The following is a 27,266-nucleotide window of genomic DNA, read 5'->3' as shown; positions in this document are numbered from 1 at the left end:
AGGCGATCAGAGCTGAGTCCTCTCCCTTTTCCCTTGGAGGTGTTGATAGTAACAGCAGAGCCGAGCTGCCAAGTTGGCAGGAGAGCAGAGCGACTGTGCACTGCGGATCGAGGGGGCGGGGAGCGGCAAGCCGGCGGAGGGCTGGGCCAGAGAGACAGTTTGTTTATCCTGAGATCGAAAGGGGTCCCTCCCGTCTGGCAGCCAGCACCTTGCACGAGGAGGGGAGACTACAGAAGAAGGTGGAGGCCCCAGGGGAGGCCTGGGATGGTGGTACGGGGTGAGCCATCTGGGAGGCTCCCAGGAGTGGGTGCTGCCACAGCCTGTGGGAGGGACCTTCTGGCTGGGCCCGAAGCCACCAGCCAGCCTGGTCCCCAGAGGGAGGATAGAGATCCACCTTTGTTTCTGCTGTGATGAAGCAGCTGTGGAGTTTCCAAACAGAAATGGACCTGGGGTGGGGAGCTGGGGAGCTGAAGCTGCTTCCGACCAAAGAGGACCTTAGGAGGGTACCCATGCTGTCAATCAAACGGACCTGGGGCAAGTCATCTGACCTCTCTGAGCCTCAGAGCTGAGTATCTATATACTTCAGAGCTTCGTGTGAGGCTTCAACACAGCAGTAATAGCAATAACTTACCTACAGCTTACTGTACGGCAGACACTGTTTGAAGAGCTGTATGTCTGCGAATGTACTTAATCTTCCAGTGACTTCGTCAGGTGGGTGCTATGATTATTCCCATTTTATCAGTGAAGTAACTGAGGCCCAGAGAGGTTAAGTGACTTGCCCAAGGTCACAGAGCTGGTGAGTATCAAAGTTGGGCTTCAGCCCAGTCTTGTGTCACTTAGGCCATGTTCCCAGCCCTTACACAAAACTGCCTTCATAGTGCAACGGAGTTCTCAGTGCGGTGCCTGGCACAGAGCAAGTGTTTGTAAATGTGATCTCTCACTGTGACTCCCCAAGAGCAGCTCCAGACAGGGGATCCAGGCTCCTGACACCCTCCACAGGGACTCCATGGGGCCCTAAGGCTGTCTTCCCTTCCATCTTTGGTCCGTACTATCTCGCTTATCCTAGGGGGGAAGATTCCTCCTTCGGCGTGAGAGCCGCTGGCCTTCCCTCTCCCCTCGTCCTGCCTGCCTGCCGTCTGCCCACCCGAGGCTGAGCAGAGCGGAGCGGAGCGGAGCAGAGGAATTCTCAGCTCCCTCTAGGTACCCTCAGCCTGCAAAGAAAACATAGTCTGCTCTGTCTGCTGCCAGCTCGTCTCTGGTGACAGCCATAACCCATTTGCTCAGCTCCAGCCCCAGCCTGTGTTGTGAGTAGAGCTGGGAGCTGGACCTCAGTCTCCTGCAGGATCTCCTCCTGGGCCAATCACTTCAAGGCTGGGCCTTGGGGGCTGGTCAAAGGGAAAGGCAGACCAAATGATTTCTTGAGGCCCTCTTGGCTCTAAGAGCTATCTATGCCTGAAGGTTGGTGTGCTGCGTTCACAGCCTGTTCCTCGGGTAGGAAGTCCATTGTGTAAACATGTTTCCCATACTTGACTGCCGTGGGGGAGGAAGGTCATTAGCGCCGCCTTGCAAATTAGTAACCAGCTTTCCAAGACAACTAAACTGTGCTACCGTCCACCTCTTAGGAGATACCAGGGAATGAATCCTTTGCTACTTTCTGGGCAGCCAAATCTGCCTCCAGTCAGTCAGCTGTGACGTAGTCAAACCAGAGCCAAGAGACTGGACTACTGACTGCTTCCCAGGCCTGAGTTCCCCCCTGGAACAATTAAACCGCAGCCATCATGGGGGAAAAGAACTGCAGAGCAGATGTCTCAAAACAACACTCTTCTGCTTATGTGCGCTGGGAAGCGTTGTGGGTACGTTGGCTACAGATTCACATCCTAACTGTTTCTTTCACGTAATGACTGCTGACAGGAGGAGACCAGGTGGGGTTGGGAAGCTGGGGCTGAAATTTTGCCATGGATAATTCAGGAGAAAATGAAATAGTCTACATTTTATACTTAGAACAGAGAAAGCAGGGATATGATGTCTGCTAGTTGGAAACCTTTAATTAAAGGAATGTTCAGTCCCCAGGGATCAGCTGGAGCACCGTGGCCAAGAATTATGAGCAGAGAGGCTGTCACAACCCTATAACTCCCTTCTCTGCACTAACTGCTCCAGCAGCCCTTAGGCATCTTTAGGCCTGGGCCAGGGAGCTGGACGGGAGACCAAGGCTCCGAAGCAGTAGACCGGTCCTGAGGTGTTGCAAGGTGCACCCAGAAGGCAGTCACCCATCATCACACAGGGCTGACCACTGTCTTGGTTTCTGGGGTCCAAAATATCGAACTTGCTTTATTGGAGATTTGCTTCTTCCTAGGAGAAGAATATTCTTCTGTTGTAACAAAAGTCAGAGAGAGAAAGGGCTGCCTTGCAGTCAGCTTGCTGACATATATCGGTTCTGTAAAGTTACAAAGGTCTTTATCCATTGCTTCCAGAGATGCGTTTACTCTGTCCGACCCTGAGGGGCTCATATGCAGTGGATGACAAAGAGTCTGGCGGGGCGTGGTATAGAGGGGAGACCCCAGAGGAGTGGGGAGCCACTCCCTTCCTCTTGCTGCTGATTCCATTTGGTGACAAGCAGTAGGTCAGGAGGACAGTAGGAAGTCAGGAGAGGTGAGAAGCAAAGAGCTGGAGCTGAAAGAGAGGGAGAGTTTACTGGGGGTGAGAGAATAAAGGTAAGAGCCCCGGGGAACAGGGAGGAGGGAGACTACGGCCAGCAGAGGGAGGGCCTCCCCGGTGGGGATGGAGGCAGAGGGCACAGGCCCCAGCCCTGACCTTCTTGGATGGGGCACATGGCAGGCCAGCCTGGAGGCAGGGAGATGCCCACGATGGCCTGTAAGGTTTCCTTCCCTCTGGAGGCCTCTGTAGAAATCCAGAATGGGTGAGCAGAAGCGGGTTGAGGTTCGATTTTCCTGAGGAAGCCCTGAGCTGGAGACAAGACGCGTTGACTCTTTATTTATTTACGAGGCTATCGATTCGAATGCAGCTTTCCCACAGGATCCCGAGGTCACTGGAGTTGGGAGAAGAAACCTCTCACCAGTTAGCTTCCTTTGCCCTCTAGATACCAGGTGCTCAGATAAGCTGTCCCCACCCTCCCTTCATTCCTCCTCCTTTCTTCACCCCTTCTGCCCTTCACCCCTGTGCACCCTGAGGGTTGGGGGCTCCAGACAGCCCCTCTAGTTTCCTTTTTTTCTCAGGCCTGGCCGTTCTGGGTTCCTTCCAATATTTAGGGCACACTCCAGCACCCCAAATCCTAACAGCAGGACATTGCTTCACTCAAGCATAGATGTTAAATTTCCAAGCTGTAAAAGACCTCTGAGATCCTCCCAGCAAAAAACCTTTGGTTTTCCTGAGAAGGAACAGAGGCCAAGGGGAAGTCATTTCCCCAAAGTTGTGCAAAGACAGTGGCACACCCTGGACAAGAACGAGGCCAGGCCTCCTGATTCCCCTGACGAGAACCCTTTGAGCTGTGCCACGTTGCCTCCCAGTCTGGCCCTTCCACCCAGAGGTAGGGATGCCCCTGAGCTGGGACTCACTCTCTGAGACCTTTGCCCCCTTTTGCAGTCTCCCAGCAGGGCCTCTCCTAAGTTTGTTTTGACCTGATGAATCTTTGCTCTCCATCTGCCCCACTCCGAAATAGGATTGAAAAAGTTCTATATAACCACAGAGGAAAGTGGAGTCTGCTGATAATGACTAGGAGTCTGCTCAGCTTCACCTGGCCTTAAACGCCCTGCGTTCCCACCTCCCTCCCTACTGGCCATCTTTCATGAGGCCTCTCCCAGCCTTTGTAACCCAACATCAGACTTCAGGTGGGCCGAGATGCCCTCGTCTACTCAGCCTTGTGAAAGAAGATGGCTCTTCTCCCTCAGCCTTGATTCCAGAGCTCAGTCTGCCAGACAGGCAGAAATAAGCCTTTCTAGGTGGGTAGAATACAGGAGACAGGCCAACACTGCACCAAGCCCCAGGGGCTGCCTCCTCATCTTTGGACGCCCTGAAGTTTGGCCCAACTGAACATAGCTCCAAAGATGAGCACCCATTGTAAAGCAATTATACCCCAATAAAGATGTTAAAAAAAAAAAAAAAAAAAAAGATGAGCACCAGGGCTTCCCTGGTGGCACAGTGGTTAAGAATCTGCCTGCCAGTGCAGGGGACATGGGTTTGAGCCCTGGTCCGGGAAGCAACTAAGCCCATGCGCCACAACTACTGAGCCTGCGAGCCACAACTACTGAGCCCACATGCCACAACTACTGAAGCCCAGGAGCCTAGAGCCTGTGCTCCGCAATAAGAGAAGACACTGCAATGAGAAGCCCGCGCACCACAACGAAAAGTAGCCCCCGCTCGCCACAACTAGAGAAAGCCGACGCGCAGCGACAAAGACCCAACGCAGCCAAAAATAAATAAATAAATAAAATACATTTTAACAATAAATAAATAAATAAAGATGAGGACCCTTGCTCGAGGCAAGGTGGGCACTCTGCCTTCTTAAGGTTGTCTATGTTATTGTACTTTTCCTTGGGTTCATTTTGGCATTCAGTGTTCCAAGGTTTAACCCCAACACGATATACTGGCTTCATCTCTTCTTTCTTTCCTTCTCACAGGCTGCAGCTAAAAGGAATTCCATACAAGCACCACATTTTCTTCCTGTGGCCTGACTGTTCTGGAATGCCCTACCCTCCTGCTCCACACGTGCAAAAAACCCGTGTCCTAAGCCACTTTCCCTGATTCTAGCAGCTGACATCCATTGAGCTCTACCAGGTGCTGGACCCTGCACTTTATCTTCGCAATAACCTCAAAATTCTCCCCATTTCTCCATAAGTTACACAGCAAGAGGCAAAGTCAGGATCTGAACCCAGGCCTGTGGTCTCCAGGGTCTATACTTTCAGCCACTACACTTTATTACCTCTCAGGAAATAGCGACCCTTTCCAAAACTATCTTTCTCTTAACTCGGATTTTATCTGCATTTTCCTTTTCTCACATCGCTTTTTTTTTTTTTGCGGTACGTGGGCCTCTCACTGTTGTGGCCTCTCCCGTTGCGGAGCACAGGCTCCGGACGCGCAGGCTCAGCAGCCATGGTTCATGGGGCCAGCCGCTCTGCGGCATGAGGGATCTTCCCGGACTGGGGCACGAACCCATGTCCTCTGCATCGGCAGGCGGACTCTCAACCACTGCGCCACCAGGGAAGCCCTCGCATCGCTTTTTGATTTTTGACTGCAACTACTTAGATCATATGCTTTCAGTCTCTCACTAGACTGTGAGTCTTCAAAAGTAGGGCCTGGGTCACATTTGGTGTGTCCCCAGCATCGGGCTCAGTGCTAGCACATGGCAGGAGGCCATGAAATCTGTTTCCAATGAAAGAATGAATAAACGACCAAATGGATTTGAATCATAGTGAGGGCTAATGTCTGTCCATGGTGGAGCAGGGCGTTGGAACTAACTTTTCTAAAGGCCTCAGCTTCACATTTCCTTTTTAAAGGCACCATGGGAAATGAAGGGAACGGAAGCGTTTCATAGATGAGAGAGAACAGGAACGCAAACCCCTGCATGTCTGTAATCACAGAGCCTCTTCATGCCGGCTGCCGCTGGCAGCATGCTGGGGAACGTGTTTTCAGTTAGTTCTCCAGGTTGGGAACTGCAGGTACTACCAATTGCTTTGTGTGAGCCGACGGCTGTGAAAGGAAAAGAGAGAAGAGGATAATAAAACCTGGGAGCGACGGCTTTGCCAGGTGCAGGGTCTGACCCGAGAGAAAGGGCCTCCAGCGTGCATCCCACCTTCAAGACCCACTGCGCAGGGCGGAGGGGACTCTAGTCACCCTTTCTATGCCAGACTCTTTTGTGATCAGGGACTCCACACGGAACAGCCCAGGGCAGGGTGGTCTCTGGCTGGGTTAAGGGCAGGGTCAATCCGCTGGGAGTCCTTCTGAGTTGAGAAGCAGTAACTAGAGGCTCTTGGGTGCAAGGCACTGGGCAGAGAACCTGGAGTGTGGGCATCACCTACACAGGGTGTGTGTTTATGTGTGCCTGTGTGCTCATACTCTCCTGAGTGTGTCAGAAGCAGTGAGGGAACCCAAAATCGGACTGGGCTTCTTTCAGGCCCCAAGGTTAGGGAACCACCTGGGCAAACCTTCTCCAAGGTTCTGCTCAGGACTCAGCTTTTCTGGTCCAAGTTTAGAACGGGCAGAGCAGGCTGCTGGGCCATGGCTTGGGAGGGTGGTTTCCACTCTGCCTTCGTGTAAACCCACTTTTGCCTTAAGCTCTGGGTCCCCATCCCCCATCTCCTTCACCTCTCCTCTCCCGAGAGGCTCACACTTCATTAACAACATGCGCATGGATTCTCCTGGTGCTGGGTAAACAGACACCCTCCTCAGCGCCTCCCCCTATTCCTACCCACCTCACCCCCACCCAGGAGGAAGCTCACCTCTGTGAGAATCCTCAGCATAGCTCTTTCTGAAAATGCTGGGGACACGCCAGCGAGCTTTCCTGGGAGGAGAGTCAGTGCTGTTTGCCCTTGCGGGGATGGAGGACGGGACAGTGGTGGCCTGGGTCTCCACAAATGGGCCTGTGCAGGCCTGGAACAGACCAGGCCACATGTTACAAGTTTCCCTTTGCCTCACCTCCCAAACTGGGAGCTTAATGGTCACTGGGTGGCGAGACTTAGAAGGCATCTAGTCTGGCCCTACCCTGAAACTTTGTTTATCTGGCTTTGGAGTGAGTCATTCATTGATGCAGCACACACTTGTTGCCTACTGACCACGTGCCAGCTCTAGGTGCCGGGGATGCTACAGTGAACACGACAGGCACATTTCTGATCAGTCTGGAAAAGGACACAGTTAGCAGTCATAGTCATTTGCGGGTGGGCGGGGTGAGGTCAGGATAGAGAAGTAATGGGAGCTCAGAGAATCAGGGTAGCTGGGAAGAGATGCATCTAAGCCAAGGCTGGAGTGATGGGTGGAGTGTTAAGCCACCCAAGAGGGGAGAGAGCGTAACAGACACAGGGCCCAGAGGCTAGAGAGCACCTGGTACGTTTACGAAACTGAAAGGAGTGCGAGGGGAAGGTGGAGGGAAGGAGGAGGTGGTGAAAGATGAGGCTGGAGGGCAAGGCAGGGGCTGGGCTGTGGAGGGCTTGAAAGCCATAGTGAGTGGAAGGAGATTTAGCCTAAAGACAATGAAAGGTTTTCAGAAGATGTGTGATGTGTTCAGATTTGTGTTTCAGAAAGATGCTTTTTGCTTTTGTGTGGAACAGTGCTATTTGATAGATATATAAGGAGAGCAACAAATGTAGTTTTATTTTTTTAATGAAATTTATTTATTTAATTTATTTATTTTTGGCTGTGTTGGGTCTTTGTTGCTGCGCATGGGCTGTCTCTAGTTGCGGCGAGCAGGGTCTACTCTTTGTTGCGGTGCGCAGGCTTCTCATTGCGGTGGCTTCTCTGGCCTCAGTAGTTGTGGCTTGCGGGCTCAGTTGCTCCGTGGCATGTGGGATCTTCCCGGACCAGGGACTGAACCCGTGTCCCCTGCCTTGGCAGGTGGATTCTTAACCACTGTGCCACCAGGGAAGTCCCACAAACGTAGTTTAAAATTTTCTAGTAGCCACATTAAAAATGTGAAAAGACAGGTGAAATTAATTTTAAATAATATATTTTATTTAATCCTATATATCAAAGCTATTATCATTTAACAGAAAACTTAAGATACTTTACATTTTTTTCATATTAAGCCTTTGAAATCCAGTGTGTACTTTGCACTTACAGTGCACCTCAGTTTGGACTAGCCACCTTTTGAGTACTCAGTGGCCACATGTGTTTGGTGGCTAACATGTCGGACAGTGTAGATGCAGAGAATGCATTTGAGAGGAGCAGGAATGGGGAAGCTGTTGCAGGTGACCAGGAGGAGGATGGTGGCCTGGGGATAGAGACAAAGTGACAGATTTCAGAGATATGAGCCCCAGGTTGTCATCCCAGGCTTGGACTTAATACCGCTGAACTCCTTTTATCTGAAAGAGAAATCTTGTTTGGGCCATTTTACTTGGGGTTTCCCCTCTACTCACGGCTGGACCTAATTTTAATGAAAATAGCACCTAAATGGAGACGTCCAATGGACAGTTGGATCTGATAGGTCTAAGTAAGCAGAGAGGTCTGAGAAAGCCACCTAGAGATCTGGGAGTTCCCAATCCATATTTGGTCCTTGAAGCCATGGCAACATATGAGATCTCCAAAGGAGAATGTTCTAGTGAGGAGAGGAAGGATCTAGAACAGAACTCGGAGGAACAGCAACACTGAGGATGGGCAGAGGAAGAGGAGCCTGCTGAGGAGACTGCAAAGGAGCAGCCAGAGAGGTAGGAAGGAAATCAGGGAAGCGCTGCACCACGGAAGCACAGGGAGGAGAGAGTGTCAGGGATGTGGTGATCAACCGGGGTAAAGACGGCTGTCTCTGCTTGCTTCTAAGCATGAGGAGGCCACCAGGGAGGCTGAATAAATCAACCTAGGCTTCTGTTGTGGCCCCAAACTCCAGCAAAGGCTGGTCATGTCATCCTCCAGCTCAGTGCCCTTCAGTGGACTCCAAGTGTTTTAAGGACAGAGTTCTAGTTCCTTAGCACATCCTTTAGGCTCCTCCAAAGTCTGGCCCTAGCTCTTCTGTCCAGCCTGTCCTTTCCCCAGCACACTCTGTCCCTGCCAGGCCTGACTTCCTACCATTCCCTGCCTTGCCTTGTGTGCTTCTCTCTGATTGAAGAACCTTCCCTCCTTCCCTTTTTCTCCCCCAATCCTGCCATGCTTCAAGACTTACCTCAAATGCCAGTTCTTCTGTTCCTTGACTCTTCCAGACAGAAGACCCCCCAACCCCAGCCCCCCACGAGCATTTTTCTCAATCACAGCCCTCATTGTAGTCCAGCCTGTGTTAAAGTTGGCTGTGTACCTGTGTGCCTCCCAGCTAGACGGTGAGGCTGCTTCTCGCTACTCAGCCCTGTCCTCGGTGCCTTCCACATAGCTTGTAACAGATGTTTAAGAAATGTTTATGGATTTAATGGAACTGTTGTCCCTCACAGCCTCCAAGTAACAATGTGGTCTCTGTCTTTTTTGTCATATTACTCCGGGGGGATGAGGGAGACACTGAAATAGAGAGAACCCTGTTTTCGAGGGAAATAGACAAGGAGATGAGTTTGAATCTAGCTGCTCAAAGGAATAGTCCCAGTCCGAGCTTCCTCTGACCTAAGCAGCTTGTATCATCTGGGTGCTCAAGAAACACCTTATTAACAGAAAGGCAATAGAAAACAGTGAGTGAAATTAAAAGTTGGTTCTTGGAAGAGATGAAGAGAATTGACAAATCTTTTAGCTAGACAGACTAAGAAAAAAGAGAAGACTCAAGTTACTAAAATCAGGAATGAAAGAAGAGATCTTAAAGAAATAAAAAGGATTATACAGGAATACTATGAACAAGTATATGCTATGAAATTAGAAAACCTAGATAAAATGGACAAATTCTCAGAAAGACACAAACTACTGAAACTACTTCAATAGATAATCTGAATAGACCTAAAAGAAGTAAAGAGATTGCACTAGTATTTTCAAAACCTCCCACAAAGAAAAATCCAGGCTTAGATGGTTTCACTGGTGAATTATACCAAATGTTTAAAGAATTAATGTCAATCCTTCACACTCTTCCAAAAAATAGATTAGGAGGGAACACTTCCAACTCATTCCATGAGTCCAATATTACTCAGACAAAGACACCACAAGAAAACTATATATCAATATCACTTACGAATATAGATACAAAAATCCTCATATCCCAGGAATGAAATATTGGTTTAATATTTGAAAACCAATGTAATGCACCATATTGATAGGTTAAAGAAACCAAGCCATATGATCCTCTCAATAGATGCAGAACAAGTATTTGAAAAAACTCAATACCTTTTCATGATAAAAACGCTCAACAACCTAGGAATAGAAGTGAACTTCCTCAACTTGATAAAGAGCATCTACGAAAACTCCACATCTAACATTAGACTTAATGGTGAAAGACTGAAAGCTTCCCCCCTGAGATCAGTAACAAGACAAGGATGTCTGCTCTCACCAATTCTATTCAACACTGTACTGAAAGTTCTAGCTAAGACAATTGTCAAGAAAAAGGAAAAACAGGCACTCAGGTTGGACAGAAAGAAGTAATACTATCTAGGCTTCCCCGGTGGTGCAGTGGTTGAGAGTCCGCCTGCCGATGCAGGGGACATGGGTTCGTGTCCCGGTCCGGGAAGATCTCACATGCCGCCGAGCGGCTGGGCCATGGCCGCTGAGCCTGCGCGTCCGGAGCCTGTGCTCCGCAACGGGAGAGGCCACAAAGTGAGAGGCCCGCGTAAGAAGTAATACTATCTTAGATAGTAATACTATCTAAGATAATATGGTCTTGCATATAGAAAATTCTAAAGAATACACACACACACACACACACACACACACACACACACACACAAACTATTAGGGGTTAATGAATGAGATCAGCAAGGTTGCAGAATACAAAATATAATATACAGAAATCAATTGTATTTCTATACACGTGTAGCAATGAAAAACCTGAACATGAAATTAAGAGAATAATTCAATTTACAATAACAGCAAAAAGAATGAAATACTTAACAATATATTTACAAAAAGAAGTGCAAGACATGTACACTGAAAATTATTTCACATTATTGAAAGAAACTAAAGAAGACCTAATAAATGGAAAGAAATTCCATGTTCATGGACCAGAAAACTTAATACTGTTAAGATAGCAATACTTCCCAAATTGATCTATGATGTAACATAATCTCTATCAAAATCCCAGCTGATTTTTTTTTTAACAGAAATTGGTAATCTGGTCCTAAAAATCATATGGAAATGGAAGTGACCCAGATTAGACAAAGAATCTTGAAAAAGACAAACTTGGAAGACTCACACTTCCAGATTTCACAACTTACTGCTAAGCTACAGTAATGAAGACAGTGTGGTACTGGCATAAGGATATATAGACCAGTGGAAAAGAATTGACAGTCCAGAAATAAGCTCACCTATTTTTGGTCAACTGATCTTTGACCATTTAGTGATGAAAAAATAGTCTTTTCAACAAAAGACGTAGGACAATTGGATATCTACATGCAAAACAATGAAGTCAGACCCAAACACAAAAATTAACACAAAATGGATCATTTAGCAAGAGCTAAAACTCTTAGAAGAAAACATAGGGTTTCTTGGGTTAGGCAATGATTTCTTGGATGTGACATCACAAGCACAAGGGACAAAAGGAAAAATAGGCAAATTGGTCTTCATCAAAATCGAAAACTTTAGTGCTTCAAAGGTCACTGTCAAGAAAGTGAAAATACAATCCATAATGTGGAAGAAAATACTTCTGAACCATGCCTCTGATGAGGGTCTGTTATCCAGAATATATAAAGAACTCTTACAACTCAATAATAAAAAGACAACTTAATTTTAAAAATGAAAAGATCTGAATAGACATTTCTCCAAAGAAAATACACAAATTGGGACTTCCCTGGTGGTCCAGTGTTAAAGAATCCGCCTTCCAATGCAGGTGACGTGGGTTCGATCCCTGGTCATGGAACTAAGATCCCACATGCCACAGGGCAACTAAGCCAGAGTGCCACAACTACTGAGCCCATGTGCTGCAAACTACAGAGCCCACGCGCTCTGGAGCCCGTGCGCCACAACTAGAGAGAGAAAACCCACACGCCGCAACTAGAGAGAGGCCCGCGTGCCACAATGAAGAGCCGCCACAACGAAAGATCCCACACGCCTCAACAAAGACCACGTGTGCCACAACTAAGACCTGACGCAGCCAAAAAAATAAAATAAATAAATATTAAAAAAAGAAAATACACAAATTGCCAATAAACACATGAAAAGATGCTCAACATCATTAGCTACCAAGGAAATACAAATGAAAACCACAGTGAGATACCACTTCACACACACTAGGCTGGCTGTAATCAAAAAGACAGATAATAACAGGTGTCGGTGAACATGCGGAGAAATCGCAGCCCTCACGCACTGCTGACAGGAATGTAGAATGGTGCAGCTGCTTTGGAAAACAGTCCGACCGTTCCTCAAAAAGTTAAGCATAGAGTTACCATAAATCCCAGCAATTCCACACCTAGGTGTATATCTAAGAGAATTGAAAGTATATATCCATACAAAACTTGTACGTGAATGTTTATAGAGGCATTATCCATTAACAGCTAAAAAGTGGAAACAACCCAAATGTTCACCAGCTGATGAATGGCTAAACAAAATATGGTATGCTCATACAATGAAACATTAACCAGCCATATAAAGGAGTGAAGTACAGAGTCATGCTACACCATGGATGAATCTTGAAAATATTATACGTAGTGCAATAAGACAGTTGCAAAAGACCATAACCATATATTTTATGATTCCATATATATGAAATGTCCAGAATAGGCAAATACATAGAGACAGAAAGTAAATCAGTGAGGTTTGGGGGGAAATGGAAGAATGACTGACAATGAGTATGGAGTTTATTTTGGGGGTGGTGAAAATGCTCTAAAAGTAGATGGTGGTGATTGTTGCACAGCTCTGTGAATATACTAAAACCCACTAAATTGTGTACTTTAAAAAGGTGAAATTTATATGTGAACAATATCTCAATAGTTATATACGTGTATAAATATATATGATTATGTTGAAATGTAAGGTGGGCCTCCATTTCCTAGTGGGAAGATAATTTTTTTCTTTTTTTTTGCCAACTGGAGTATATCACAATATACCTGACAAGGCAAGGTTTTCCTCCAAAATTTTCCTCTGAAAGGACAGCAAAGTTGTGCAGACCTCATTTTTTAGAGCTCCTCTCATCATTTCCCACCTCACTCTAAGGGACTGAGGGTGAGAAAGCAGAGTGTTTTTGTGACTGTGGGGATGACGATCTCCCTCATAAATAACGTTGGCTCCCACTCTTGAGGCTCTCCAAGGTAGATCTCTGTGTTTTCTGCCCGCCCAGTACCCACTCTCTTGCTTCTTGTAACTGCATGTAGATGTTCCTTCTGTCAGCTATCCCCCCCTCCATCTCAGAAGGTCTACCAGTCTGGCTGCCCTTTATTTCCATGGCCAAAATGTGGACTTACGACCCAGTTTGTCCAATCAGATGCCCTTCTTTGGGAATTTGAATTGAGAGTCGGGTGACTCAAAGAAAAAGCCCGTGATGTGCCACGCTGGGATGCCCTGTGGAAACTGTTCCATGGCTCCTGCTGCCTGGAGTCAGGGGAGCTATTCAGGTCCTGTTTTCTTCTTCAGGTGTTTCTTGCACCCAAGAACCTAACTTCATCTTTTGGATATTCAAGGGCTGACCCGTTCCACGTCATTGTCTTGGTTCTCCCGCAGCAGGGGCAGGGTTCCTCAGAACTGTCCATACAACGAAGGAGGAAGACTCCTAAATCCTAAGGAGTCATGACCTAGAAACCACGAGCTCCATTGGAACATCTTTTCTTTGGCTCCTTCTTGGTGACCATTTGCTTTATAAATTTAGGTATTTATTTATTTTGGGCTGCACTGGGTCTTCGTTGCTGCACGCGGGCTTTCTCTAGTTGCGCTGAGCAGGGGCTACTCTTCACTGTGGTGCGCAGGCTTCTCATGGCGGTGGCTTCTCTTGTTGCTGAGCACGGGCTCTAGGCGCGTGGGCTTCAGTAGTTGTGGCGCATGGGCTCAGTAGTTGTGGCGCGTGGGCTCAGTTGTTGTGGCTCACGGGCTCTAGGGCGCAGGCTCAGGAGTTGTGGCGCACGGGCTTAGTTGCTCTGAGGCATGTGGGATCTTCCTGGACTAGGGCTGGAACCCACGTCCCCTGCACTGGCAGGCGGATGCTTAACCACTGTACCACCAGGAAGTCCCATGACCATTTGCTTTAATATTTTAATTGAAGCTCTAAACATTAATTGAATCTTAACTATGTCAAGTTGCTTTGTTAGTTGAGGGAGTAAAAGATGAACAGAATTACCTCCCAACTTTGGTGGGTGGTGTGAGTGTAGAGAAATGCTCTTTGAATTCTGACCGCAGGGACAGACAGAAAGAACAGAAAAGGGGCATTTAAAGTTGGCCCGAGGTAGAGGCTCCTAGCCTGAGGAATTTCTCCCATCCACATGGAATGTGCCCTTTGGGATGGGGTATTGAAATAAGAGAATCATAGACTTTGGGGCTGACAGGGACCTTATAGACATGACTTAACTAGAGCCAGATTGGGCTTAAGACTTCTCCTTTGACTCCCAGTCCAGGGCTCACCTCACTAGCTCCCAGTCATGTGGTTGACCTTGGCTGGCTCCTCTAAGTTTCAGGGGATTGGAGAGGAGGAGGGGCAATGTTTGGGGCTTGGTAAATGGTTGCCTAGGGAAGTATGTCTTGCAAGGCCACCCAAGAAATCAGCAATGAACTGGAGCACATTCCAGTAGTTCTACTCACACTGTTTCTTCCTTAAGTTTTCCCAGTGGGGACTTGGCAGAAGGGACTGATAGCAGGGTTTGCACTGCAGTGTGTCAGTGTGTGTGTTCCCACCCTTTTCCATCCTCCTGGAGCTCTTGAAGCAAGTCAATAGCAAAAGGTCTTGGTGAAATGACCTCTGTTACTGCTATGGTCTCTTTTCTGTAGGTGCCCTAGTCAGCTGGGGTGGGAGAGCCTTGCTAGTTTTTACCTGTAAGGTGTAAGGATATCAGGCAAATAACCAGAGAGTGTGAGAAGGAAATCAATTCAGAAATCAGGCCTGGACTTTCCCCAGGGCTGACAGTGTTTTACCTTAATTAGCAACTTGCACTGGGCAGGAAGGGCCCAGTGTAAATAGTGTGCATTGCTGGTTCTAGGGAAAGAGACAGAAGAGCCTAGACAAGGTTCTTTGGGTGGAGAAGAGATGAAGTGTGTCCTTCCAAAATGTATTTTTCAGCCATTAATGGGCATGATCGGTTTAACTAATACTTACAGAGAATTTTCCATGTTCCAAGAACTGTGTCAGGTTCTGCAGCCCACACGTAAATAAGATGTGATCCCTGTATGCAAGGAACTACAGACAAACATAAGACCAACAAGTTTAATAAAATGTGGTGGGTGACAAGCCCTGGATGTTACCACAACATAGAGGAGGGGTATGCTTCCCGCCTGGGATTCAGGGAAGGCTTCCTAGAGGACAAAGAGCTGGGAAAGAAAGCCACAAGCCTCACAGGCAAGAGAACCACATAAACAAAGGTGTGGAATCTGGGTCCGTGGGGGGAAACCACAGGCAACAGCTGATGGTGTTACTAGAGCCTGAAGAGGGAGATGGGAAGCGTGGGGAGATAAGGCAGAGAGGCTGGGGTGTGTGTGGCTGGGAGGGGAAGTAAATTATGGGAAGGAGCATGGGTCTTTTTTCAGAGCAGGGAAGAGGGAAGGGCCTGGGAGACTTGCATTTTAGACAGATCACAGCAGCGTGGATTTGGGGAGGAGGAGTTAAGAAAGGGGGCAGGGAGCCTACTGGAAGTGATGATGAGTACTAGATGCAAGGTATTCACAATGAGAATGAGGCACTCCTTATGAAAGGGGCATGGACTGGAGACACGGCCAGGAGGTGAGTGATGATAGAAATGTGGGGAAGGGAGAGACACAAATCCAGAGGGGACCGCAGGTTTCTGACTTGGTACCTGGGTGGATAATGGGGTGAGGAACTGAGGTAAGAAATGCAGGAAAGGGGGGCTTCCCTGGTGGCGCAGTGGTTAAGAATCCGCCTGCCAATACAGGGGACACGGGTTCGAGCCCTGGTCCAGGAAGATCCCACATGCTGTGGTGCAGCTGAGCCCGTGTGCCACAACTACTGAGCCTGTGCTCTAGAGCCCGTGAGCCACAAATATTGAGCCTGTGTGCCACAACTACTGAAGCCCGTGCACCTAGAGCCCGTGCTCCTCAACAAGAGAAGCCACTGCAATGAGAAGCCTGCCTGCGCACAGCAACGAAGACCCAATGCAGCCAAAAATAAATAAAAACAAACAAGCAAACAAAAAAACCCCCAATGCATTAAAAAAAAAAAGAAATGCAGGAAAGGGAAATAAGTTTGGAAGAGAGATGTTGATGATAGCTAACATTTATTAATCACTTATATGGACCACACATTGTGCCAAGAGTTTTTCGTGCATTTTTCTCATAACTCTATAAAGTAGATATTATTAGTCTCAATTTATAGATGAGGAAAATGAAACTTTGAGATGTTGAATAGGTTGGCCAGATCTGCACAGCTGGTTGAGTGGTGGAAAGAGGTTAAAATCCAGGCATTGTGGCTCCCGGGCCAATGCTCTTAATGACCAGGCAGGATATAGGTATATGTGAAGAGTCCAAAGAGCCTGTGGGACACCCACAGTGGAGGTCTGGAATTTAGGGAGGTCATCAAGGCTCAGATCATGGTATAAACTACTTAAGTTGACCAGTGCCCTGGGGAACCCCTAAGTTAAAGAAGTAGCCAGTGGGTAAGGGGCTCACAGATGAGACAAAAACAAAAGTCCCATCTGATTTTTAAATCTGAAGACATGGCTCTGCTATCCCGGCAACAGAAAACCGGACGATCAACATGTAGTGGCATCAACTAGAAATGTCCACCAAGTTAAGCAGACGTATTAATTATAACAGTTACTATGTTGCATAGTAATTATCCTAAACAGTAAGCAGTTTGCATAAATAGTAGTAATTAGCATAGCACAAGTTTCCCCAACTGTGTCCTGTGGAATAGTAGCTCCTGGAGATGTTAATAAATGCTTGGATAAAAAAGGTCTTTGGAGTCAGATAAGCTTAGGAAGTGCTGGTATAATTTAGATAGGGCACCCAACACCTAGTTTACAGTTTTATCTTTTTTCTCTCAGGAGGATAGTGGAAAGGCTAAAAGTGTAGGCACTGGGAATTAAATACTGCTGCTTACAAGCTGGGGAATTTTGGGCAAGTTACTGAAATTCTCTAAGAGGTAGTTTCCTCCTCCCCACACGTGCCCCACCCCCCCATTCATTCACACTGAAGCTGACATCAGAATACCCTTGGTGTGAGGGGATACCACAGGCCTCGCCTATTTCTTTCACATCTCCTCATTGAGGTTGAAGATGATAGAGCAGGCTGGGAAAGCGTAAGTGAGAGGGGATGATTTTCTAGGTTTCCCCTGACTCATAATGAACACTAAATTATGATGCCCCAAATCAGAGCAGGTCAGGGCCAGAATGAGCCTGACTTCCTGACCATGGTTTGGGGCAATGACGGGTTACGGTTAGGGTTATAGGATGAATGGAAGCTTCTTAATCCTTACTGTGTGGCCCAAATGCTTGGCTTCCCATAAAGACCCTCACCACCCCTTTAGGTAGACACTTCCTTTGGAAAGAAAAGAGCAGCTGCTTCCTGTTCTCCTTAGGAGGTGGGTGGTGTGGCATGGACGGCAGGCACTCTCCCAGTGTGCACAGGCATTTACACACACACCCACAAACCCCAGGGGGACTGCTGCCTAGAAGCACCACTTTTCAGCCTAGAAGCCAGGTCCAGGCCTCACCTGTGGTGGTCTGGCAAGGGCTCCCCCTTGCTCTGTCCCTTGTTTCTCTCCTTTATAAGGTGAGGAATATGGATGGGGTGAATTTTAAGGCTCCTGGCTGTACAGACATGCTTTGGTTTGTACCTCTAGGGGATTCTATTCACGCCCCCTCTAGTCCTGTCTAACCAAGCGGGTAGACTGACTGGAAATGGCTTACTCTCATCTCTCTTCCAGGGGCCTGTGTATCAAAGACAAAACTCCCCTCTCACAATCGTGCTTAGGGTTTGCCTCCATTGCTCTTGAAGATAAACAGCATCTGGGGCCCCAGCTTGGAGTTTAGGTCCTGTGGCCTTGAGACTCGGGAACAAAGGCAGAGCAGGAAGGGGAAGGGGCCTTCCCAGAAAGTGAGAGGAGGGGAGACCTGCGGCTGTTTATGGCTTTACCTCTCCATAGGGCTGGCTTTCCTCTCCTTCCCACAGTTTTGGAGGGACGGAAGGAGTCCTGTCTTTTCCTCTAAAACTGATGACTTCACCTCCTTCCCCTTCCTCTTTCTAAGGTTAGGATCTCTACCCCTTCCCCATGGGCTCCCAGGGTCTGAAATCTCCATCCCACTCTCTTCCTTTATTCTTCTTCGAATTAGGGTCTTTACGCCCCTCCCTCTTTTTCTCTCTCATTGAACCCGGCCTCTTTATTCCTTTTTAGGCCTGGCCTCTCCAGCCCTGGTTAGTGGGGTCTGTATACTTCTTTTTTCTCTTCTGAAGGCCACGTCTCCCTCCCCCAACCTTTTCCAGCTCCCCCTCCCCACCCCCTCCCTCCGCCCCGAGGCATTGTGGGAGGAAACAAGATGTGGGGCGAGAGCGGCGCGGGGAGAAGCCCGCAGTGCGGGGCCGAACGGGCCCAGCCAATGGGGAGCGCGGACGGCGGCGAGCGCGCCGGTGGGGGGAGCGGGGCGGGGCGCTATTTCAGAGGGGGGTCGTGCGTCCGCCAAGCTCGAGGCCGAGCGGAGCAGAGCTGCGAGGTGCCAGCGCGGAGCTGGCTAGCTGGCAGGCAGGCGGGCCGGCGGGCGCAAGGCGGAGCGCGGGCGGCGGGAGAAGCTCGAGGGCGGAGGGCGGCGGCGCTTGTGCTCGGCCCGGGCCTGCGGGAGCCGGAGACCGCGGCGGCGCCGGCGGCGGCGGCTGCTGCCAGAGGAGCCGAGGGGACACCGCCCTGCCCGCGCTCTGCCTCAGGCCATCCCTGCTCCCCCGGGACCCCGCGCGGACTCGCCTCCGTAAAGGTAAGCGGTGGGTGGAGGCTGCCCCGGGGCGGCGGCCCGACGCGCGGAGTTCGGCCCCGAGGCCCGGAGCAGTGCTGGCCTCGGCGTGACGCCCCCGGCGCCTCTCCTGCCCAGGGCTGCGCCACCCTGTGCCCTCCCGACCCCGGGGCCCCCGGCTGCAGAGGTGAGGCCTCCCGCCACCCCCCGCCCCGGGATTTCTCTGCGGGCTCGGAGGCCCTTGCAGTTTGGGCCGAGGGAGAGCCGCGGAGCGGGCTCGGGCGTGACGCGGTTCGTCCCGCCGTCGCCACCCTCTGGGGCGTCCTTCCTGCAGCGAGGACGCCCAGTCACTACGGCGCTGCTCTAGGCCGGACGGGGAAGGGCGGCCGGCCGGGCGGAGGTGCGGGGGGAGGAGGCTTTCTCCCGGCCCAGGTGCCGGCCTTCGGGATCGCAGCCACTGGAGGATGGGGTGGTGGAGGGAGACGGCCCCTTGGGGTCCGAAGGGAGGAAATACAAGCGTTTGTGCGTGTTGGGGGCCGGGGAGGGCGGGTCGTGTCGTTCGGAGGCTTGGTCTTTTTGTCGCAGGGCCGGGGATAGAGGAGAGTGAGCTGTCCTGGAGTGCCCTCTTAGCTTTTCAGAGGAGCCCCTGGCTCGTGACTAAGGCAGCTGGCCTGGGGCCCTGTGGTCATCCTTCAATCTGGAGGCCCAGGTCCCTTGCTTTTTTTTTTCCCTCTTCCCCGGGGGGGAGGGACTACGTTGGCCCCGCCCTTTCCTTTTCTCATTGGCACCTTGGACAGGGGAGACTGGGGCTAGGCCTCACCTCTCAGACGCCTGGGGGGTCAGGGGTGAAGAATCGTGGCATTGTAGTCACAAGACCAACGTTATGTAACTGCAGGCTCTCCTGGAGGGTAAGGTGGTTTTAATTACTGTGACAAAGTTGTTTCTTTGGACTTTGGGAATGAGGCAGTGGGGCAGGTGAGCTTGCTGGGAAAACGGGTGCTGATTTCATCCTTTAATCAGGCCCCACCCCACCCTTGGATTTGTAAACAGTGCCCCCTTCTGAGTGGTAACCTGGGATAGGCCGCCCGGTGACACTAGTTTTCTTCCCTGTACTGCTGCTGTCGTACCTTTGCGCAAACCCATTGAAGTTGCCACATTTATCTTATTTCAGCCATTGTTTTCTAAAAATATGTTGGTTTGCCCCAGGTCATATAGACAGCCAGGCCTTGAACAGGGTTCGCCTGACCTTTTCCTCAGCCCCAGCTGGTGCTCACAGACTCCTCTCGAGGCTCTGACTTTCCCTCTCGGGCGTATGGGAGCAGAGGGTACTGGGGCAATAATCCTTTGCTCTGCCAGCCTTTGCAAAAGTGGAACCAGCCCTGCTTAATTTGCCAGTGTGAGACAGAGGTGCCCCGGATGCAGTAAAGGGCTGCCTGACTAGCAGCTGGCACGCATGCATTCTTTGCATCTAGTGCAGGCTGAAGAAGTAGTCATGAATTCTGCTTCCCTTTTCAGCCCACCCAGCCCACAGGCTAGTGTGGACTCAGATCCGGGTGGCCCGGAATGATACCAGGGATCTCTCCTTGAGCAGTCAGGTCCCTGTGTAGCTTTGTATCGGACAGGGCTGCAACGACAACATCTTTTATCCACTGGGCAGGCCACAGAGTGGCGCTTTGGGGGAGTAGCACATGGGATGGGGGGTGGATTGTTACTGCCCTCTGTGATGGGACTTGGTCAAGGACAGAGGATAGGATTTTGCAGCTCATCCCCTTTCCTGCAAAGCACCTCACATGCCATAGACTTCTAGGCAGGCCGTGGCCAGCCCTCCTGGAATTCCTGTCATCCTAGGAGGGGACCATGCAAGGTGAGCTCTGCAACTCTGGTTGCTATAGGATGAATGCAATGTCTTAGATAGCATGGATATGAAAGAGTGCTATTAAAATAATAATTCTTTACCTTTTGTTGTCTCTGTCACCACTGGGCATTGGTAGCTTAGGGCTTGGCAGTCTTTTTCTGTGAAGGACCAGATAGTAAATATTTTAGGCTTTACAGGCCATCTAGTTTCTTACAACTATTCAACTCTGCCATTGTAGTGTGTTCCTATGAAACTGTTTACAAAAGCAGGTGGTGGGCTGAATCTGGCTAATGGGTGAGACCACTGTATAGACTGTCCTTGTTTGCAGTGTTCTCATGTAACCTTAATTAATCCTTACAACAGGATAGAGAGATATCCTCATTGCTAAAATAGAGGTAATCGAATGCAGAAAGGCTAAGTAACTTGTCCACAGACCAGAAGTCAGGCCTAATTCATCTTTCCACTTTGATACCAATGATATAATAATGGTCATTAAATCAAGGGTCTATTATGTTCAGGTGTTATACCACCAGGTTTACCCTGAGGTTAGCTCAAGTCCGCATTTTAAGATGATGAATGAGAGCACAAAGTTTAATCAACTTGCCCAAGGACACAGCTGGTAGATGGTGTATTGTAATATCTTGGCTATTGGTGCTATTCAAAATATCGGAAATAGATAAGTTTAGAGTTGGAAAAGCCTCATTTTACATGTGATAACAACTGATGGCTTATTATGTTTTTTTAATTATTTACCTTGTGTTTCCCAGACTTGGCAACCATGTGTCTGCTAAAATCTTAGGAGCTCCCTTTTCTAATGCCTCATATCTGTGTTTTCTATTGCCCTCATCTTCTGTGCTCCTCTCCCAGCCCCACACCCAGCTGTTAGTGTTCACTGCCCAGAGCATGGGATTGCAGCCTCACCTCTCTGCTTCTTCTGCAGTGTCACGATGTCTGACCGGAAGGCAGTGATCAAGAACGCAGACATGTCTGAGGACATGCAACAAGATGCCGTTGACTGCGCCACGCAGGCTATGGAGAAGTACAACATAGAGAAGGACATTGCTGCCTATATCAAGAAGGTGTGCTGGGAGAGCTGTGGTTGGTCAGGGATAGGGATGGATAGCTGAGTTATGCCCCAGGGAGGGCTGGAGTGGGGGCATAGGAAAGTAGGTATATTCCATGCAAACAGAACCCTACGAACTTGCAAAGGAGATAAGTTAGGGGATGATTCTTATTTATTAAAGCATTTACCTTAAGAGTTTTTAATAGGAACTCTGCTGGGGTTGTGTGTATGTTTACAGATAGTTATGTGACTGCAAAAGCAATGGGGAGTGAAGCTTCAGGACTAGATATAACTGTCCCAATTCAGAACTATTCAAAATGAAGACCAAGGATGTTTGATTGGATAACATAAGATCCTATACAAATTTTCAGGGAGCTGCATCATTTAAAGTGGGATAGCCCTATAAGTGATTGTCATTACGTAGGACGTTTCCTTTTCTTTAAAAGGACTCAGGTGGGGAGTTCCCTGGCCGTCCAGTGGTTAAGACTCGGTGCTTTCACTGCCATGGCCCGGGTTCAATCCCTGGCAGGGAACTAAGATCCCGCAAGCCAAGCTGCGCGGCCAAAGAAAAAGGGACTCACGCACTAAATCGTCCCCTTCTCCCTGCCTCCTTGAGAAAAGGGTGGGCTTGAATATATATAGATACATATATATTTTTTAGTAGATGAGCATTATTGGGGCAATAGGTTTAGTCCCTGAAGAATTCCTGGGTGAATGGACATAGTTAACATATATATAGTGAGGAAGCTGCTGAGCTAGAGGTGAAAGGTGGTACCCAGGGTCACTGATTCCCAGTCAGGATCCATGTCCATTGGTGGCAGAGCCCCAGTCTTTGATATTCTTAATTCTGGTATCCCAAGGATGCCTAAGAGCCATGGCATTCTGGTCCATACAGGCGGTAGAGTATCCTTGAGTTTCACAGAACTCTTTCCTGTGTGTGTGGGTGGTATGAGAAGAGGAAACTGGGGTCCTGAGAGACTTTTTCTTTCTGTGTGTGTAGCCAGGGGGTGCAGAGCTGGCAAGGCTGCTAGGCGTGCTGGGTCCTTGTTGAGTGATGGTTTTTCTGTTCTATTCAGGGAGAGAATGTAGAACCATGGACTCCTAGGGCCAGAAGAATCGCTTTCTCGTTTTGCTGATGGGGAAAATGGGGAAGGAACTATGGCTCTCCTATGTTACACAGGGTCTTCAGTCAGGAATAAAGCTGAGTGTGGTGACCCATGCCCTTTCCGCCGTCTCCTAATACCTTCTGGAGTTACGTGGTATGGGGGCTGTGAGGACGCTAAACAAGTTGCAGGTTGAGCCCCTAGGGGCCAGAGCCCCAAGGTTGGCTGCATTGCTGGGCCCGTGGTGGAGGGCTGCTGTCCTTTCACAGCCACGGCAGGATGCAGCTAGAACTGAGCCATCTGTTTCCTGCTGGGTCCACGGAGTGGGAAGGTCTGTCTGATAAGGTCGTGAGGATTTCCTAGCTGGCTTTGGTGCTGAACTTGTACTAGCCCTGAGAGAAGTGAGGGAACTGCCTTGATCTCATGGTTGAGGTCCTTTCTCTGGTGTTTACAGCCCACGTAGTGCCTGCCACACTGGAGTGTCTTTAATGTTGGCTTACACAGAATCGCTTCCTGGTTCTCCTGCAGGTACTCCTGGTACTTTCGTTCCCCGTTTTGCTTTAGCGTCTTGGCTTTTGGCGTTTGGAAATGCTGGTTTAGTAATGTGAGAGGTGGCAAGGGGCACGCCAGGGAGGCTTGCTCCTCTTCTACTCAGTGCTGTGTGACCCTGGAGTGGTCCTTTATTCCACTGGCTTTTCTGATTCCCTTGCTGAAGGATTGCGGGGTGGGCTTTTGAAAAGCAGGGTAACTAGAGGAACGAGAGATGAACGGGCTGTAAAGTGCTAGAGAGAAATAATGGAGCCTTTGTGGTGTTACATTATTAATGAAGGAGTGTCCTAGCCAACCTTAGAACCTGAGCTCCTGAGGTTCAGAGAACCGAGGCCGTGGACTGGGGGTGGGGTGGGGGTGACAGCTAAACTAATCAGACTCTCATTCTGATTTCTCATCCTCCAGCTGTCCTAATCACCTTTTTTCTCTTTTTTATTCTTCTTTTAGGAATTTGACAAGAAATATAACCCTACCTGGCATTGTATTGTGGGCCGAAATTTTGGCAGCTACGTTACACACGAGACAAAGCACTTCATCTATTTTTACTTGGGTCAAGTTGCAATCCTCCTCTTCAAGTCAGGCTAGGTGGCCGCAGTGAAGGTGTTAGTGGTGGCGGCAGTGATGGCAAGCAGGCGGCGTTGCTGGGACTGTTTTGCACTGGGGCCAGCATCAGGATGTCCTCTCCAATGGCTGTGCTACTGCATGGACTGTATACTCGATTTCATGTGTATGTCGCAGTAAACAAAACCAAACTTCTTTCTGTTTAGTTGCCTGGGGAAGAAGGCTGCTTTACGTTTATTTTTCAAGACTTAAATTTTTGTTGTTGTTGTTGTTGTTGTTGTTGTTGTATTGCACTAGGAAATCTCTCCCACCCCTCTCTTTTCTCTTTCTCTCCCTATACAAATAAAAAGCCCTCAACAAAGCCTGTACGACTAGGAGGGCTGGGGAAAAGAAATAGGTTTCTGGAGGTGGAACTAAAACTGTGCAGCTGCCTCTTCTGGTGGTGGATGCTGCTTTGGGAGGGCCAGGGAGGCTGCAGGGGGGACAGCGTTAGGATTGACAAGGAGAGAGGGATAGGAAGGAGGGTAGGGAGATTGATCTAGTACCAGGGAGAATATTCCACTGAACTGTGATTCCACGGCTTGGGGCAGAGGGTGGGGCAGGGGCTGGATTCTTTAAGGGGCCTTGAGACGTGTTTGTCTGTGGTGTGTGGGAGTGGGGAGCAGACTTATCTTGCTGTCTTTGTCAGAAGAGTTTCTAAGTGAGGGCTGTGTCTTTTATTCTTTCATTCTTCCTGCCAGAGCTCATGCTAGGAGGATGTTGAGGGTGGGATTAGCTTGATTTTTTTTTTTCTTTTCATTCTTCTCTCCTTCTGTCTGCTCCCTGCTTAGCTCTCTGTTTTCTCATTCCTCCAGAGTTCTCTTAGAGCAGCCCCTGGTAGTTGGCTGGCAAGGGAATTTCTGGTGACTAGTTCTTAGCTAGGTCTTAGCAATCAAACCAAATTAATGTGTCCCTTGTTTTTCCTCTGTATATGTGTGTGAATGTGTGTATATCTTGGTTTAGGGTAGAGGGGAGGGAGGGGCAGGACTGTGGAATCTCTAAGGTGTATCGGTAGACAAGTGGGCCTTTATGTTAAAAACCTCTGGGGGCCTCTGTTTTGGGGGTGAAGATGGGTATCACCCTACCCGCCCTCAGCCATCTGGCCTAGACGCTGCTTGCCCTATGGCTGTCTGCTCCCGGGAAGGCTTTAGGAGGACAGTCCGGGATGAGCTGGGTCTCAGTGGAGAGGGAAAGGGACTTTGTGAGTGGTGGCAGCCTCTTGTGGGAGGCAGGGGTGGAAGTGTGATAAAGGCTGTTGAGGGGCTTTGGGGGAACTTTGGAGGTCAGTCTTGCAGTGGTGAAGCCAGGAATTAGGGGATGGAGCAGGACTGCTAGTGGGAGGAGATTCCAAGGGGAGTGCTCGGGAAATCTTGTCTGTGGATCAAACAGTGATGGGGTGGGGAATGGGGTGGGGGGAGTCATTACTGATTGAGCTGTTGATTCTTGTAAATCGCATTAAAAACTCTCACGTGTAGGGTTGATGCTGTGGAGGGGGTTTGGGATCCAGCTCATTCTCTTTTTTTTTTTCCGATTCCATCCTCGAGGTTGGTGGGGAGGCAGGAGAATGCCCCCTTCTCAAGCCTTTAGTGTGTGCTGAGCTTTCTTTGATGCTGACAAGGGAGGGTGGGGACCGGGATGGTGAGTGAGTTCCCTGTAAAACCCTTTGGTGGGCGCAAGACTGAGTGCTTGAGTTGAGGTTTATTTTTTTATGAGTGTCCAGATCTGTCTCCCCCTGCCCTCCCAGACTTGTGCGGCCAGTTGGAAATGTCTGGTGTGTGTCCATCTCTCCCTCGTTTCTGGAGCATCTCCTGTGCTCTGCATCCACGCCTCTGCCTCTTTTGGACATTAAAGGTCGATTGATGCACTTCTGAGCTGCTTGGGTTTCTTTGGGGGTAAAGGGGATGGCCTGGTGGCGGTGGTACCACACGTGGGAGGGGTGGGCATCTAGGGTGGAGTAGAACGGGGTCCAAAGAGATGCTGAATCAGGTCTCAGAGGACCTAGGCTTGGGCCCCTTAAGTGGAGGAAAATAACCAGCGGTGCTCACCCACAGGAGTTCTTGGGTCGTTGGTGGAGGTGGTCTGGTGAGCCTCATTTTGAGTCTTCCATATAGTCGATGCTGAGACCTGGAGACTGTTTCTGTTAGCTCTAGCCACTCAGGAACGGAGAAGCTGAGGATCTTCAGAAAGGTGGAACCTGAGTGGTCTCTGACTCTTGGGTTATCCTGGTTGTCCCACTTGGGGCTCCTGCCCACACACACCTGGAGAAGTCAGCAGTACCGAGACGCTTCTGAGAGTATCTGCCCACCCCTGTGACCCTAAGCCACTGGTGTCTGGGCTTATGGCTACAATTCTTGTGGAGGGTGTTTGGGAGCAGAGATGGCTTTATACTCATTTCTGTTGTCAGTTATTCACTGAAAAATGTTTCTGAGTTTTATACTTAGGCCAAGGATGCTGTTCACATAGGAGAACAGGACAGGGAAGTTCTCTTCTTTCATGGCATGTACATTGTAGTGCACAGAGCAGACGTACACATTAAAAAGCCAGTAGTGATAAATACTATCAAGGAAATAAACTGGGCAATGAGCTATTGGTGTTGGAGGTAGGTGGATCCGTTTCTTCCACAAAGTTGAAAGTTGGTGGGCTGGATCCTGGGGAGAAAAACCTCCAGGGCAGCGAGTTCCCAAGGGAGTAAGACGAGGGGCTTTAGAACCTCAACTTCTGTTCCCACCTTTGCTGGTATGAACGATTTGACAGAGCTGGAGCTTTGGAGGAGGAGAGGAGGCCATGGTCCACATTTTATCTGCGATAGGTGCCTCTAGGGTCAAAACTCATCCTGTCCTGATGGGAGAGGCAGTCCAGGTAGCATCTATGGACAGCACACTCCTGCACAGGTAGGTACATGGTGCTCATCTAGAAGGTTAATCCTGCAAGGCTTCCTGATGAGCCCCCACCCCATGGGGCCCAGGAGGGGCAACACTGGAGGATCGACTACAGAAGGGGCTGTGGAAGGCAGATGGGAACTGTGGCAGAGGAATGCAGCCACTGTCGGAACTGTGGCCAGGCAGAGGAAGCAGGAGCTTCAGTATCCCACCTCTCTTTCATCCTGTTCTCCAGTTTTCTGGGGACCTCCTTTTGGCCGAACCTAACAAAAGTCAGGCAGAGGACAAGGCTGACCCAGGGATACAGTCTGTAGGGGTCAACCCCCCCTCCCCCCAAGGAACGTAGCAGGAGAATGAATCTAAGAGGGGCAAACCAAGCCAGCATGGTAGGAAATTCTCTGTTGCTGTGGACAACGT

At 49.3% G+C, this 27,266-nt stretch overlaps 1 protein-coding gene across 1 annotated transcript; it reads left to right on the top strand.

Moving 5' to 3' along the window:
* The first annotated feature begins 18,512 nt into the window (after positions 1-18,512).
* DYNLL2 (dynein light chain LC8-type 2) lies at positions 18,513-25,834 on the top strand. The gene is made up of 3 exons (XM_059997797.2): positions 18,513-18,824; positions 21,596-21,734; positions 23,818-25,834. The coding sequence occupies exons 2-3, from the start codon at positions 21,603-21,605 to the stop codon at positions 23,953-23,955; spliced, it is 270 nt and encodes an 89-aa protein (XP_059853780.1). The 5' UTR covers positions 18,513-18,824; positions 21,596-21,602; the 3' UTR covers positions 23,956-25,834.
* Positions 25,835-27,266: the final 1,432 nt, after the last annotated feature.

This window comes from Delphinus delphis, chromosome 19 (genome assembly GCF_949987515.2).
Source record: "Delphinus delphis chromosome 19, mDelDel1.2, whole genome shotgun sequence".
In the NCBI taxonomy this organism is placed as follows: Eukaryota; Metazoa; Chordata; class Mammalia; order Artiodactyla; family Delphinidae; genus Delphinus; species Delphinus delphis.
This window is presented reverse-complemented; position numbering and strand designations above follow the sequence as displayed.